The 15,386-nt window shown below is 37.7% G+C and overlaps 1 protein-coding gene across 1 annotated transcript; it reads right to left on the bottom strand.

Moving 5' to 3' along the window:
• Positions 1 to 408: 408 nt before the first annotated feature.
• LOC145779428 (epimerase family protein SDR39U1-like) lies at positions 409 to 12,104 on the bottom strand. The gene is made up of 5 exons (XM_082591015.1): positions 11,939 to 12,104; positions 11,546 to 11,658; positions 6,649 to 6,731; positions 2,635 to 2,903; positions 409 to 1,859 (listed from the first exon to the last, which is right to left on the bottom strand). The coding sequence occupies exons 1-5, from the start codon at positions 11,958 to 11,960 to the stop codon at positions 1,447 to 1,449; spliced, it is 900 nt and encodes a 299-aa protein (XP_082447141.1). The 5' UTR covers positions 11,961 to 12,104; the 3' UTR covers positions 409 to 1,446.
• Positions 12,105 to 15,386: the final 3,282 nt, after the last annotated feature.

Here is a 15,386-nt window from a genome sequence, read left to right as displayed (position 1 = left end):
TTTTGGTATACCCCACCCCTATTAAAAGGGTCAAAAAATCTAATTTTAACCCAAATAGAAAAAATTTGAACCGATTGACAGCCATCCATTTTCACCAAATTTGAGCTTTCTGTGTAGGCTACTACCATTGAGACTACCCCGTGTGTACTACTCCGAGACCCCCATTGGCATCCAGCCGCCAAGTCAGCCGCTACGCGGCTGACTGACACAATGTCTTGGCCCCCCCCCCTAAGAAACTTTCTAAATACGCCACTGGCTGTAGTGTTTCATGAATGCAATTTTGTCTCGTCAACCAAAGTAGTCTACGCAACTTCATAGGCTACTTCCATCTCCATATAGGTTACTACTTCTCTAGTCACACCACTCGGTCTAAAGCTTTGCTCGAAACAAAACAACAATGAGTTTGGTTTAAGTTATGTTCAAGTGCAAATAACAAGCAAGAAAAAATAGAGGCAACAAAACACTTCAGAAAAACATCGGATGAAGTCGGAGTTTCAAGTTAGGCTAAATTTTATTCACGATTTTCGAAACTGGATTTTTTTTCAAGAGTTATTATTTCTGTCTGTAATGCTTAAGGTCATATACAGAAGACATGAGCATGCGTCAAATACAAGCTACTGGTACTTTAGTAAGGCAATGTTGTTGGTGTGGTATACTGAAATAGCGCCAATAACACAATTACAGCAGCCCAGTTTCCAGCATATTCGCTTAATCTGGTATTTTCTTACTATTTAACCACAGGACATTATGAGAAGTAATGCAATCAAACTTTTTGTCATGACAATGAATATTTATTGACCAGCGTTCTCTCTCAGGTGCACAGTAACACCAGACCATTTGCGCAGTGTAATTTGATTTATGTGCATTTGCAACGGAACTTAAAACGAAGCTTTTAAGTTTAACTTCTACAAAACGTATCTGTGATCTGTTGATTAATTCTTGCATACAACTAAAGTGCACGCCAAAAACAAAAAGCATTATTCGATTAAAAAAAAACGACCAAAACCAGGTAAAAATTTGTCAATCACTTCTGGGCAAGCCCCCAGATTACTTTGATATTTCCTCATAGGCTACCTCCACTATTATACTACCATCCTGTTAGCAAGATTCCTTTTGGACTGAGCTCGGTGCTCCAATTTTTATTTCAACCGTACTTCCGCTTCTGAGTGATAGTTAGATCTGTCGTGACTAAAGCATCAAAAATATTTGATAGATGACGACAGTGAATAGTGTGTTCTCACCGGAAAAGCAAAGGACCGTTTGAATAAGTTTGTAATTTGTTCATGCTCTTTGAGATTGTTTCTAACGATTTACTAAGTTTACTTGCACAGAAGAAATTTATTGCGCACTGGAAAATTTTCTTAGAGAGAACACTGTTATTAACAATAACCTAGAATACAGGCTACAGAAAACAAGTTGAACGATATAAAGTTGCAGAAAGATGCTTTACTCAGAAACAATATTTTCAAACGCCTGCGGCAATGTAGGAAAAGCATATTTGTATCCGCTTTCCAAAGTTCGCTTTGGATATACATTGGGTCCTTCAAGCAATAGCTCAGCTCGAGGTGATCTCAGCAACGCTCGCATAACGAATGAAGGAATCGTAAAAAATGCAGGACGGTGCAAAGCAGCCGCAAAACAAGCCGAAAATTCCTTGTTGGTTTTTGCATCCGGTGCTACGCCATTCAGTATACCAGTGACTGCTTCATTCTCCAAGGCGTGCATGAATATTCCAACCATGTCGTCGATGTGTATCCATGGAAACCACTGTTCACCACTACCAATCGCACCACCTAATCCGAATTTATAAGGCAGCCACATTCTTTGCAAAGATCCTCCATGCTTGCTGAGCACAATTCCTGAAAATGTAAACGACGGTAAAGCTATTTCAAAGTTCTAAAGATCAAAGTAATTAAAACAGTCGAACGACCTTAAAACAGTTTATGCAATAACTTTTGGGAGAAAAAAATTTTCACCATAAACAGATCATTTCATATTCAAACCCAAAAAGGCTATATATACTATTGCAACAACACAGTGAAACTGAATACTGAAAAGTTTGGGTGTTCATCAGTAATATTATTGTTTCTAGCAGTAGTTGCAACGTTCATCTGATGAATGCGAAAGTAAAAGCAGAAACATACAAGTAGTTTGATTGCTTTACTGACGTTTCGCGCAACATGTCAACGTGCATCCTCAGAGCGAATAACATACAAAATAGTTTGCGAAGTTACATACGGCCGTACGGTTAAAAGCAAGAAAAAAAAAGGTAAAACATCATTACTTTACATAGCGACCAAGGAATGTGCGAGCGGTTACTTTCTACGTTCGATAGTATAAAACTTTCAACTAATTAAACGTAAGGTCGAAGCAGTTGAAACAAACAAACATGGTCGCTTTCAGATTAGTTTAGTAGAATGGGGAAAGGAAAGCTGCGAAGAATAGTCGGTTTCACTGTTCGGTATCAAACCTTATTTCACATTACTTAAATATCTAATGCAAGGAAGGAGTTGACGCAACCAGTAAAAATCAGCACAATTTTATCCAGACAAAACTTTGCATCAGCATATTGAACGAGACAATAGACAGGCACAGCAAAACGGAACTATGATGCGAGCAATTTTAATTTGTTACCTGATCGCACAATACAGCGTCTCACATTTGAATCTTTAGGTAATTCGGAGGCCTCCTCCCAATCTTTTGTCAATCTTGTCCAAAAATCTACTGGGATCACTGTGGAAGTTTCATCATAAACGTTGGTGGAGTGAGAAGGATAAAAACCAACACCAGAAATTGTAGCCCAAAACTTTGGAGGTGTTTCGCAAGATAAGATGGATTTCTTGAGAAGTTGGGTTGTTTCTATTCTACTATTACGTATATCCGCTTTAAGCTCTTCGCTCCATCTGGCAAAACAATTGAAAAATGAGTTGAAGTGAAGATTTATTAATGGGTCATTCCATGCAAAATGTCCTGAAAATCATAAAGATCCCAGTTTGACCCTCTTCGATTTTGCTCAAACTTGGTCAAAATGTTGGCATGATTTAGCCATACATTGCAAATTTTAGCTCAGTATCTATTATAGTTTTGGAAATATGATGCTTTAAAGTTTTAGGTACCCCCTAGGGCCCCTAAACTTTTCCGCATTTGTTTTTTTGGACTATTTTCCATACGCACGTTCCTTAAGTAATGTTCTTTAACAGGTTAAAAAAATTATTTTGTAAACACCTTTTACGGGGGTATTTTTATACCACAAGATGGTGTTATTTTGGCTTTTTTGCTTGGGGTGCATAATTTGATGCATTGTAACTTTCTAATAAATGTAATGTTACTTATCAAACTTAGTGAAGTTGTTGCCTGGTAGAAAAAGAGCATACATGATAAATATAATAACCATCCTGCTTTTCATAAAAAAGTTACAGACTTCCACATATGGCACAAAATTTGTTTTTGGTGACGAAAAGAGCTACTTTGAGGCTTGATTACTCCACTATACTGCACATTAATTGCATATTGACAATGCAATCATGTAACATAGCTAAAAGTGAACCATTATACCAAAAAGAAACTTTATATAACCTTCGGAGAAAAAGATATGGTTAATTGAAAATGGTCAAAAAAACTGAATGCGAAAAAGTTTAGGGATTACCTAAAACTTTAAAGCGTCATATTTACAAAACTATAATAGATACTGAGCTAAAATTTGTAATGCATGGCTAAATCATGCCAAATAACATTTTGACCAAGTTTGAGCAAAATTGAAGAGGGTCAAACTGATAGGTTTAGGACGCTTGGCATGGAATGACCCTAATCCAATCTGTGAAAACATTCATCCCCGGACTGAGAATGATGAGTTTTTGAGACTGTCAAGATTCTCAAATTCAACACAACAAAAAGACAAGACGTTACCGTGAGCTGCTGCACAGGTTGTTGAATCATTGTTCAGGGGTCCACGTCTTTTAGGCGCAGACAGTTAGGTGCCAGTCAAATAGGCGCGCACACTGTGACGTCTGGATATTTAGGTGCGGAGCACTGTGGCACGCGTTTATTTAGATGCTATTCCTAGTAAAGTCTACAGATTGTATCAGCTTGGCGGGTAGGGCAATGCTTTTCACACAAAATGTTATATTGAACAGAAAAACATGTTGGTTTGTTAATGCGCGTGTGGAGATGAGGTGCGAGACAATGCTCTACTACTCTTGATATTACCACATCTCCACAGTCCACAGGACATTTGCTATGTATCCTGAACACAGGTTGCAGCCAGATGGAACCTTACTTAATCTGTTATCTTTCGCAATTACTTCTACTCGGGATTGATTGGTCGTGCGGCGAGTACGTATGAGACAACGCTCTACTACATGAATACATTTCCATCATCCCTGATTTCTATAAGGCATATGAACCCTAGCTACAAGTTGCAAGCATAATGGTGCGACTTTGCTCGTTATTAAACCTAGTCGGGGTTTTGACGGAAAACTAAGTTACTCTTCACTCAAGCCTACCACCCATAGGCGCCGAGTTTTCAAAAAACCTTGGGGGGCGAGAAATGTGATGACGTCATAACCATAACGCTATTTTACTCAATTAAAATAGTCATTAATTAAGCTTACCATCTTGTTTATATTGACTCCTAGGTCGCAGACCAAATTTATTACAACCGCTGCTTGAAACGATTAGTTTTACGCACGCAGTACGCCTAGTCGTAAAAAATTTTGATATTGTTAGCTCATAATTGGAACAGTTGAAAAACAAGCCGATTCATTTCCTTTTCGTGCAAGTGAATAACAACGATCAAGACAGTGAAGTTATTGAAATAAAACGCAAAAAATCCTGAATTCAAGCAGAGTGGAAACCCGCTATCAGTTTTATTAACCTCGTTTTGCTCGTTTTGCTAATAACTTACCTTCAAAGCGTTAACAACGGCGAAGTGTTTTCTGTCCTGTTATTTATCGAAAGTCTTTATAGTCTTTTATCGAATACGGTAGTGCATGAGTGTATGAGATGTAAATATTTTCACAATATATACATCAATACAGTGCTTATTGTAACAAAACACGGATGACAGTTTTGAAAAATGCATTTTTTCTTTAAGCTGTATTCACGTAATTGTTCGTTGCGTCGTAGTTTCAACTTGATAAAGTTTGCTAAAATCGATTTCATGTTTGAAGTCACAAAAAATCTAACGGACGTTTGGATAACTTGTGAAATGAGAATAAACATTTAACCTCGCATTCGCTTTTTCGCTACAACGCGTTTGACTTTGAAGTTGCTCCTCACGCGCGGAAGATAAGCATTGTGGGACTGTGAGCGTGCGTGCCGTGCGCATCTCAATAGTAATTCACATTCCAGAGAAAGCCATACGATCAGCTGTTTCTTTAAGTCCGTTTAAATGATCTAAATCTTTTTCGCGAAGTATTTTATCTTTGAAACACTACTTGTAATAGCTTTTTGTTGCCCCTCAACCATGAATTTACGGGGGGCGTCGCCCCCCGAAAGTCGGCACGTATGCTACCACCCCCTTGAATATAGGCTACGGTATATTTTTGACTGATGTGTAGTGTAGTTATTATTTGACTCACTAAAAGTGAACTCAGTCATGTTTGGAAACTTGAATAATTTATTGATAAAGCTTTCGCCCATGCAAACCTGGACTAACAACAAATAAATGCCGAACACGCGCATTCAAATACAATATATTTTTCTGTTCAATGTAACAATTTGTGTGAAAATCATTGCCCGTTTAAGCAGCTTCACCCACTGAAGCCATGACATATTTTTCTGTTCAAAATAACATTTTGTGTGAATAGCATTGCCGGTTTAAGCAGCTTCACTCACGGAAGCCATGACATATTTTTCTGTTCAATATAACATTTTATGTCAAAAGCATTGCCCTACCTGCCAAGCTGATACAATCTGCAGACTTTACTAGGAATAGCACCTAAATGAACGGGCGCCACAGTGCTCCGCACCTAAATATCCAGACGCCACAGTGTGCGCGCCTATTTGACCGGCGCCTAATTGTCTGCACCTAAAAGACTTGCTCCCTTGTTCAGGATAACAATGCAACACACGTTTTTATGACCAAGGAATTTTGTAATTGAGAAATAGTTTTTTTGTTAAAACATTTAGTGGCAAATTCCATTCAACCCTGCTGAATAGAACCCAATAAAAATAGGGGCATGTTGAACACTAACTAAGATCAAAAGATGTAGTTTAATGAGAAGGTTATTTTCTATTTTAATGCTTACGTGAAAAAACATGCAACATTACAATAAAACAGGCCAAGATGACCGAAATAAATTCCAACTTTTCAAAACTTTTTGTGAAATTTCTTATAAGTAAACTTAAATTCGGAAGTGACCTAGATCTTATTGATTTTCAAGACCAACATCACACAAAAAAGTGATATTTAAGATCGTATCACGATCTTAATCTGCAAGATCATGAATCATCAAGTTTGTTACCAATGAAACCAAGTAGTTAGTCATCAGAGTTGAAACTTCTAAGGTACCTCTATAAAGTCGAGTGGTACGGTATCAATAATTATAATCTTTTTAACTTCTAAAACAAATAATTCCAGCTTAAGACAATATTTTTTTTAAATGTTGGTGCTACTTTCTTATTAATGGTAACAGAAAATATACTCACCTTTTTGGACTTAATGCAGGTTCTCCAGCCAAGTTGATGACAGCATGCGTACATGTAGGAAGACCATATTTTCGAATTTCATCCTAAAGCAAATTTTATTTTAGGAAGACGTTTTAACAACTTGTTGTTGCACCGTTGTGTTGAAAACCTTCAACTATTGAGAAATACCACAGTTTAGTTTGTTCAAAAACACATATTAATCATTACATTACATGTTTTTTTAAAATCTGCCTTTTTATCTAGTGCAGGAGTGACGTACCTTTTTGCGGTCACGGGCCACTTTGTCAATTACACATGAGTTATCGGGCCACACAACTTTTTAATCGTAACCTATTATGAAATGCTTTAGAAGCGACTCAAGATATTATTCATGAAAAGTAACAAACGGCAAATGAAAGTAATGGGCTAAATCCCACACAGTTGAAATTATCTTACGCAGAATCGAAACATACAACAGTAAAAATAAAAACAAATCAACTTGAGCAAAAAAGATAGAGCAACAGTACTTGCACTGAAGACAGTTTAGTTCAGTTCAGGTGTTTTTATTTCTGACCATCATATCAAAAACAATACACGTCAACATAGCAAAGGTCGAGAAAAAAGTAGAAGCGACAAAGCGCGAACGTTAAAACGTGCTTGTGACCGAAGTAAGTTATTGAACTGATAGAAATTTGGCACGGTTGCAACACCTTCAGAAAAATTTAAGATATATATAAAGAGAAAATAAAAAAATAAAATGTTACAAACAAAAAAATAAACAAAAACAAATAAACAACATATATATGTTTAGGCTATAGCTTTATTAGCCCACATAGCTTTAGCTGATAAATTTGAGATTTGTATGGACAATTGCTATGAAAATCGACCATGGTGCGTTATCATGAGTGCTGATGGTCGCGAGGAGAACACGTCTTGATGCGTTTAGCTCATAGCAAAGAAGAGCAGGCAGGCAAAGAAAACCCCACAAAGAAATCCTACCATGGGCAAAGCCATTTCAATCGCAAAGCACCAGGCCTTGCACGACTCACAAAACAGATAGGCTATAACTTGACGACATGAAAACAATGAAAAAAACAAATAAAACAAACTAGCAAAACAACATCATCATCTTGCCGACATTCAGTTATACCCAGGGAAGTTAAGTCTTGAAGATATCAAGCGTGCTTTGATATCAAGTTGCGTTGATAAAGCAACAATTTTAGACCCCAGTCAGCTAAACTCGTCACCTCCACACCGATCCAACATTGAATTAATGCAAAAATGACAGGGATTGCTACCTGGGATGTAGTAGTGGCATGTCACAGTAATATGAGAAATCTGGGTTACCGTATGTTTTACACGTTAAACCATAATAAAAGTAAAAAAAATCCAATTCGGCATATTACGTTTAATTTTCTAAGTTTAATTTTCCAGTTTAAGCTTTTGGTTTCAGATGAGTATGATTTCTTCTTTTTTTTTTGGCTCTATCCTTTTTGCTCAAGTTGTCGAAATGTTTCGACCATTATGCTTCGAAACAACAAATCAGTCAATAAAATTTCTTTTTAAAACAACAAACAAAAGCTCATGCGAATTATACAGCTGAAGCTATCTAATGCAGCATTGAAGCATAAAATATTAAAAAATAACATTGAAGCATTGAATTTTTTTGCTTAGTGGGATTTTTGGAAAGTTTTTTACTTGACTAAGCGTTTAATATTAGGTCGAACAGACAATGTGGCAACTCTCAACTGCACACTAAGATTTTCATCTGTCAGCCTCAACCTGTAGCAAAGGAAATGTGTAAGAGTGAAGGCATAAAACAGCTTTGAGATGTCTTTTGTCTTTAATGCATGAGCAATTGTCAAATTGTTTTGCGGGCGGCATAAAATTCTTTTGACGGGCCGCAGGTTCGTCACCTCTGATCTAGCGCGTCAAGAAAAGAATTTTGACTGCTTTTGAGACATGATTGTCACAGTTTCAACTCAAAAATGGGGCAGTTGTTTCTTTTGAAGTCGAAAAATTATGTTAGGTTGTAAACCAGGGGTGACAAACCTTTTTGCTGTCGCGGGCCACTTTGTCAATTACCCATGAGTTATTGGGTCACACAACTTAGCGCTTGTCAAAATTCCATGACATCATAGATAGGAATCGACCAAAAATACAAGGTGAAGTTGGCGAATAGTGTTTTCACAACTTTATCTGTAGCTTTCCTATTTTATAACTTTAAGCCCTGAAAGTTAGTGTTTAGGGCAAGAAAATAGCAAAGGAAAGATATATATACCAGTGAAGGCATAAAACAACTTTGAGATATCTTTTGTCTTTAATGCATGAGCGCTTGTTATATTGTTTTGCGGGCCGCACAAAATTCTTTGACGTGCCGCATGTTCGTCACCTCTGTTGTAAACCATCATTAAGTTCTGCTTGTAAAAAAGTACATATAGTTTATAAAAACTGTTACATGGGGGAACTCCACATTATTTTTAATTAAATCTATACTGCTTTTGAAGATTATGGTGGTTAACACTGAATTTGTTTTTTATATGTGAAACCAAAGCATTTCAAAAGTCTTGCTTGTTACAAAATATTAATGCTAAAAAATAGTAACAACCAAGTTTTCTACACTGGTATTATTCATTACATTTTCTGACATTTTTCCACTGCATAGTAAATATACAATATACATCTTTTTACAACTTCCACCTTTTAGCGCTTATTTCAACAATAATGAAAGGCAATTCTATTTTCGAATGGACAAAATTTTAATTAAGAAAAGTTTGGATGCAAATTAATACATGCCATTTCCTATAGAAGCTTATATTTCTGTAATTTTGCTTTTTATTGTTGCCCTTAAAATTGTCACTCATAGATCTTACCTCAAATGTCTAAACCATTGCTGGATACAAGTTATGCAAGTCACAAAATTGAACAAACTTTAAGCGATCTTGCCCTGTGAAAATCGGATCACAAGCCAGTACTTTTTTTGGAGAAACTACTGGGCCCAATCAAAGTATTATTTTACGACACTAGTGACCATCAAAGAGAAGTCAGTATTTTACCTAGTCACCCAAGTAGTGCAGGCTACCCGCATTATATATTCGGCTTGTATAAATATAACCTATATATTGCTTAACTTACAGGGCAGTATACCACATATTTCTTAAAAACTCAAAGCAAAATATTAAGGATGTGCCAATTAATCGGAATCGGCAGGTATCGGCAATTTTTGGAGAATCGGCATCGAAAAAAATTGCCCATTCTTTATCAAAGTTTCCTAATCAAAAGTAGCGCTTAATGCGTTCAACAAACAATCGTGTGATTGCGCAAACGTAATCAAACCAGCTACCCGATAATCTTTTTTCACGTGTTTGCTAAGCAACAAGATTGGCTGCAACTCTGCGTTCGAAAACAATACTAATTTCTTCACAAGATGTTTTTCTTTTTTCGCCTATTGATGCACTTTGAATGCAAGGCTGATGTGTTACTTTTTTAAAGGTTTTTGTATATTCAATACCGCTGCGTTCATTTTCTTTTACACTCTAGTCTTTTTCTCTTCTTGTTTCTGGCACCTTCTTGAATTCTGCGAGAAAAATACTGCAAACCGCACAAGATAATATTTTGCACACTGCATTAAGCTACGTTGATTTTACACTCTGTGAGCAATGGCGATTTTTCTCTTTTAACTGATTTCCGCGACAAATAAAATGCGTGTCTATCACCACTTTGTAGCACGCAAGAAATGAACTACCGTAAAAAATCACGCTGTCTAGAGCAGGCGACAAAGTGAACGCTTTTAGACATTTCAAAGGCAGCAACTTGTAACCAAATTGCAACCACTTGTAGAGCGCCAACTAAAAGCAGCTTTAATCATTTAACCAAAGAATCGGCACCGGAATCGGCAAATATTTAAGAATCGGCATCGGAATCGGCATGGGCAAAAATTTTGTAATCGGCACATCCCTACAAAATATTTATTTTTCACACAGCACTATGCCACACAAATAATAACCTACAGCACCACACACCAGTGGTGTATGGAGACCATTTTTGGGTGCTCACTTCTTTTCTAGCAGGCTTACACACACTAGGTTTGCAGTCTGGTCAATAGCTGTTCAGACAGGGGCGCGGGAAGTAGGGGTGCTCAAGGGGTTTCAGCCCCCCCTAGAGCTAATTCAGCCCCCCTGGAATTTTCGATAATTGCTTCAGCCCCCCCCCTAGAAAATTCTGACAATTTAAGGTACATTACATGTGTTCAGAAAATTATTCGAGCAATAATTGCTACAATGAATCGAGTTCCCATTACATGTGATCGCGCTCATCATTTGCAATAGTCGTTGATCACAGCAATAGGGGTTGTAACAAATTTGTGGCAGTGGCACCTGCCGCGGCACCTGCCACCAGTTTGCGTGGCACCTGTCACAAGTTTGCGCGGCACCTGCCACAAGTTTTGTGGCACCTGCCACAAGTTTGCGCGACACCTGCCACCAGTTTCGTGGCACCTGTCATAAGTTTGCGCGACACCTGCCACCAGTTTGGGCGACACCTGCCACTAGTTCGTGCGACACCGGCCACCCATTTGCCCAACTGCCACCACCACTTTGCGCAACTGCCGGCCACCAGAGATGTACATGGATTCAAGGCCTATGAGAGGGGGGTATGGCATATCCTTGAAGGCCCAGGCCTGTGATTGTGGGGGGGCCCAAAATTGTGATTTTTCAGTCTACGTGCAGAAATGTTTGGTTAAGACCATCATAAACAATTAAATTCAAGCATAAAAGTTGCTATTCTTTAGTCCCTGGGGGGGACATAATGCAACAAAAGGGTCTGGAAAGGTAATTGAGTGCATTGTGCACAAATTAGGGGCCCAAAGTGGTGATTTAATGTTTACGTGCAAAAATGTATATGAAGCTGCTACACACACCCAAGTAATTGCATTGCATTTTCCTTCAGTGCTTCTAGAAACAATTGTCGTTCGATATCCAGATTTTTCCAAAGTTGTACATAATGCTTTGCCAATAAATCCAGATCCACCACCTAAAATTTAATGCAGTAGGAGAGTCTTATATATTTTTAGGTTTCGACCATGTTGCAACATGCGAGGTTTTTTTATTTCATTTGCATTTCTATGATATATTCATTCATGTACATATTAAATTTCTGTGGTTCTGCCACTTTTTCCTTTGGTTGGTTTTGTTCCTATAAGTTACATTATAGGAACAAAACCAACCAAATTGCTGCTGTTTTCCGACAAAGAAAAATAAATTGAATTGAATGTTTTGCACTATAGACTAGGCCTACATAGACTTTAACTTACCTACAACAACTAACTTATTCATCTTGAAACAACAAGTTTACACAAAACCAATCTGCAAAGTTAAAATTTCTTTTTTAATTTGAAGACAATTAGAACTTAGAAGCACGAAGTAGTCAAATTTTCTCATAATGTAGGGTACGGTACCATACAAGTAAAAATTCCAAGTTGCAGCTATGAGAAATTAAAGTAGTTTGAGTGTGTTTTTTTTTCCTTTTGCTTTAAGCTGTTTTGAGGTGAGATGCTAAAATGTTCTTTGAAAAATCTTGAAACAGTTGTGGCAAACAAATCATTGAATGTTTTTTAGTTTGCGTTGGACCGCTGAGCAAAAGTTTTGACTTGTTTACCATTTTCAGAATCAGGTTAAAGGTCATTCTGCAAGGTTGCCAGATAATCTAAAAGCCTTCAAAAAGTGTGTTGGAGCAGGAGTTTCGACTACGTCGGAGTTTAAAATTATTGGCAAAGACAGCAGCCGGATTGAAGCCAGAGTCTGATTTTTTGCCAGTTGATACTTTTTGCGTACAAATATTTACACTATCGCCTACTTGATGCAGTTGTTGTTTTTGTATGAGGTACTTTTTGTGGTTTTGTTTTCCAAGCAGTAATTTTTTCATTTGAAAATATGCTTTTCCTTTCATGACAGTGGATATGGAAGACAAAAGCTACAGTATAAAAATCTGGATTATAGTTTGCATTCGGAGTCAAAGTCATTATCATTAATATAGTTTAGAATCAATATCACCAAAATATTTGGAGCAGGAGTGGAGTTTGGAGTCCCAGACTGGAACAGAGCAGGAGTCAAGAAAACCCAAAACCTGACTCCGTAGGCTACACTTCTTGAAGGATCTCGAACAGTAAATGCAATGAAGCGTGATGTGGAAAACAATTGTGCTGGTTACTTCATTGGCAAGCACCAAACTGGTTGTGAATACTCGATAACTTGCTTAGCAGTTAGTAGCATTTTTGTAAAAACATGGAATCAACCCTAAAAAAACAAGGAACTGACTGTTCTATTTTATTCAAGTTACTTTTATAAGAAAAAGAGGCCGAGTGATAGCCTACAATGAAAAGCCATCTATTAATAGGCTCTCGTAACTGTGCATGATAAGCTATGGCGCTCGCAAGAATTGCTGGTAGTGTTTGATGTGAAAAAAAATGCTGTTATTTTAGAATTCTGACAGACTTAAAATTCCATCCTGCGATCCTGTATCTTTATATTTCGCTACCATCCTGATTGTGCCATTGTACCCTCTGATTGTACAATGCATTGTTTTGACAATTACATTTAGTTTGCTTGTTTGTTAATATATGGCGCTGTTAAAACAAAATAAATTGACTTGACTTATAATTATAATTTATTATAAATGAGAATTATTGCCTTAGGCTACTCATGGTTGCCAGTCCCAAATTTAAAACAAATACCAAATACGGTACATGTAAAAAAAAACTGCCAAATCAAAGAAAAACATGCCAAATATTATTTTAAGTGAGGCGTTTAATGCACTGGTGAGACCCTAAAGTAGAAACAGTGGTGTTCTGTCTGCAGTTATAAGCTATATCATACCTATAGCCTAACTATTAACTGCAGACAGTATAGCACACCGTTTCGGCTTTCCGTCCTTCTCAGTGCATAGCCTCGGAGATATGCACTCTGTGTGACGTTTTTCCATTTGTGGAACCCAAGCTCCAAGATGGTAGGCTACTACCGCCAACCTTGCCAAAGTGCTCAAACTGCAAGCAGTGAGCTTTGCGCAATGCACAGCAAGGTGCCTCCAGTAAAGTGCTAAATCTGCATAACCCAAGAGCGTTTATTTCAAAAATAAATTGTAGCAAAGGCAAAGCAAAGTGCTCAATGCAGGTAGCAGAGCTAGGCTATAGTGATTGCAAAAACTAAAATGGCTAAGTCATGCGCTACCGGTACCTAAGGTTTCATGCTAGGTGCAATCGTCAGGCGCAACACTTATTCGAAGAAAAATTTCTATTTGAATAAGTGTTTCGCCTCACGATTATATCATATATGCCAGGGGTCACCAAATGGCGGGCCGCCCACCAAGCTATTATGTGCAGCCAGCGGAAGGTATCAGCGTACAAGTATAACCAAAAATAATTTTCTTGCGGAGTTAATGAGCATGAAGGTAAAAAGTACTTTCCGGGAAGCATATTTTCGTTTTGCATACAATCCTACCGACCGACCAATCAAATTGTAGTTCTAGAGGTGGGGGTCGTTTAAAGTTGTTTCAATGCGATGTCCAGCCACAATGTCCCAGTGGTTGATTAAAACGTCTCTCTTACGAATTTCGAAATTGTCTGTGAGCATAGGGTTGCTTATTTTAAGTTTGTAAATGTCATGTAAACACTAGTAGCCTATGCGTTTCACCGTTAGGCTATTGTGTTTCACGAGCAGTGTTCCCTTTAAGCAAGTTTTTGTTAGCAAAATAGGTCGTGTTGTGTCAAGGGGGAGCAAGGGTGTCCGGCCCGCGAGCCCACCATTTTAGGGGCCCACAGATAACATATACTTTCATGTTTCAGTAACAACATGTTTACTGTACTCTTTTAAACTTACATTCTGATAAGAGAGTGGTTCTGCCAATGTTTTTTAGTACCGGTAGGCTAAATTGTTTGGTGCAGAGTCACTTATTGTAGTAAACTATACTGATTTGAATTCGTGCAGTCATGTAGGCTATAAGTAATGTTAGCAAAACACATGGTACAATAGGCCTATTAACTTACTTCTATTAACTTACTTCTATTAACTTACTTCTATTAACTTACAGTATATTAAGTTACAGTAGCCTACCGGTATTAACTAACTTACTACAAAAGCGAAACTCAATCAATTGCTGTATTAACTTAGTTAGTGGTAGGAAGCGTAGGCCAGTGCAGGTTTTGAGGTATTTCGGGCCCTGTACAGAATATGCTTTGCAGGCCTTAATGACAATGATCCAATTCAGTAGCGTAGCTAAGTATTTTGAAAAGGGAGGGGGGTTGACGGCCGGCGGGGAACACTCAGCGGCGGGGGGTCTGGGGGGCCTCCATCAGAAGATTTTGAAAAATTACTTTGAATTTGGTGCATTCTGAGAGCATGTTCAACAAAAATTTGGGTATGAATATTATTGTAAAATGGTGCTGTCCGGTGGCATAGCAAAATGATAAGATCATGTTTTCTTTGGCATTTTTCGGAAATAAAGCTGAGTCTATATGTTTTCTTGTTGCTAATACCAAAAATTACTGACTTTTCTGAGTACATTGCGGGCCCCCTAATTTGCGGGCCCTGTGCGATCGCACGGTTTGCACACCCCAAAGACCGGCACTGCGTAGGCCTACTAGCATGCGTGTTTTTTCTCTCTCAGTAAAATGTTTTTTTCGTAAATTGTTTGGTGCAGATTCACTTGAAGCAAACTACTGATTTAAATAGAATGGTTGTTGTTGTAATGTTGTAAGTAATGTTAGC

Source organism: Aplidium turbinatum, chromosome 11 (assembly GCF_918807975.1).
Source record: "Aplidium turbinatum chromosome 11, kaAplTurb1.1, whole genome shotgun sequence".
Lineage (NCBI taxonomy): Eukaryota > Metazoa > Chordata > Ascidiacea > Aplousobranchia > Polyclinidae > Aplidium > Aplidium turbinatum.
The sequence above is the reverse complement of the archived record's forward strand: the minus strand, read 5'-3'. Positions and strand labels throughout refer to the sequence as shown.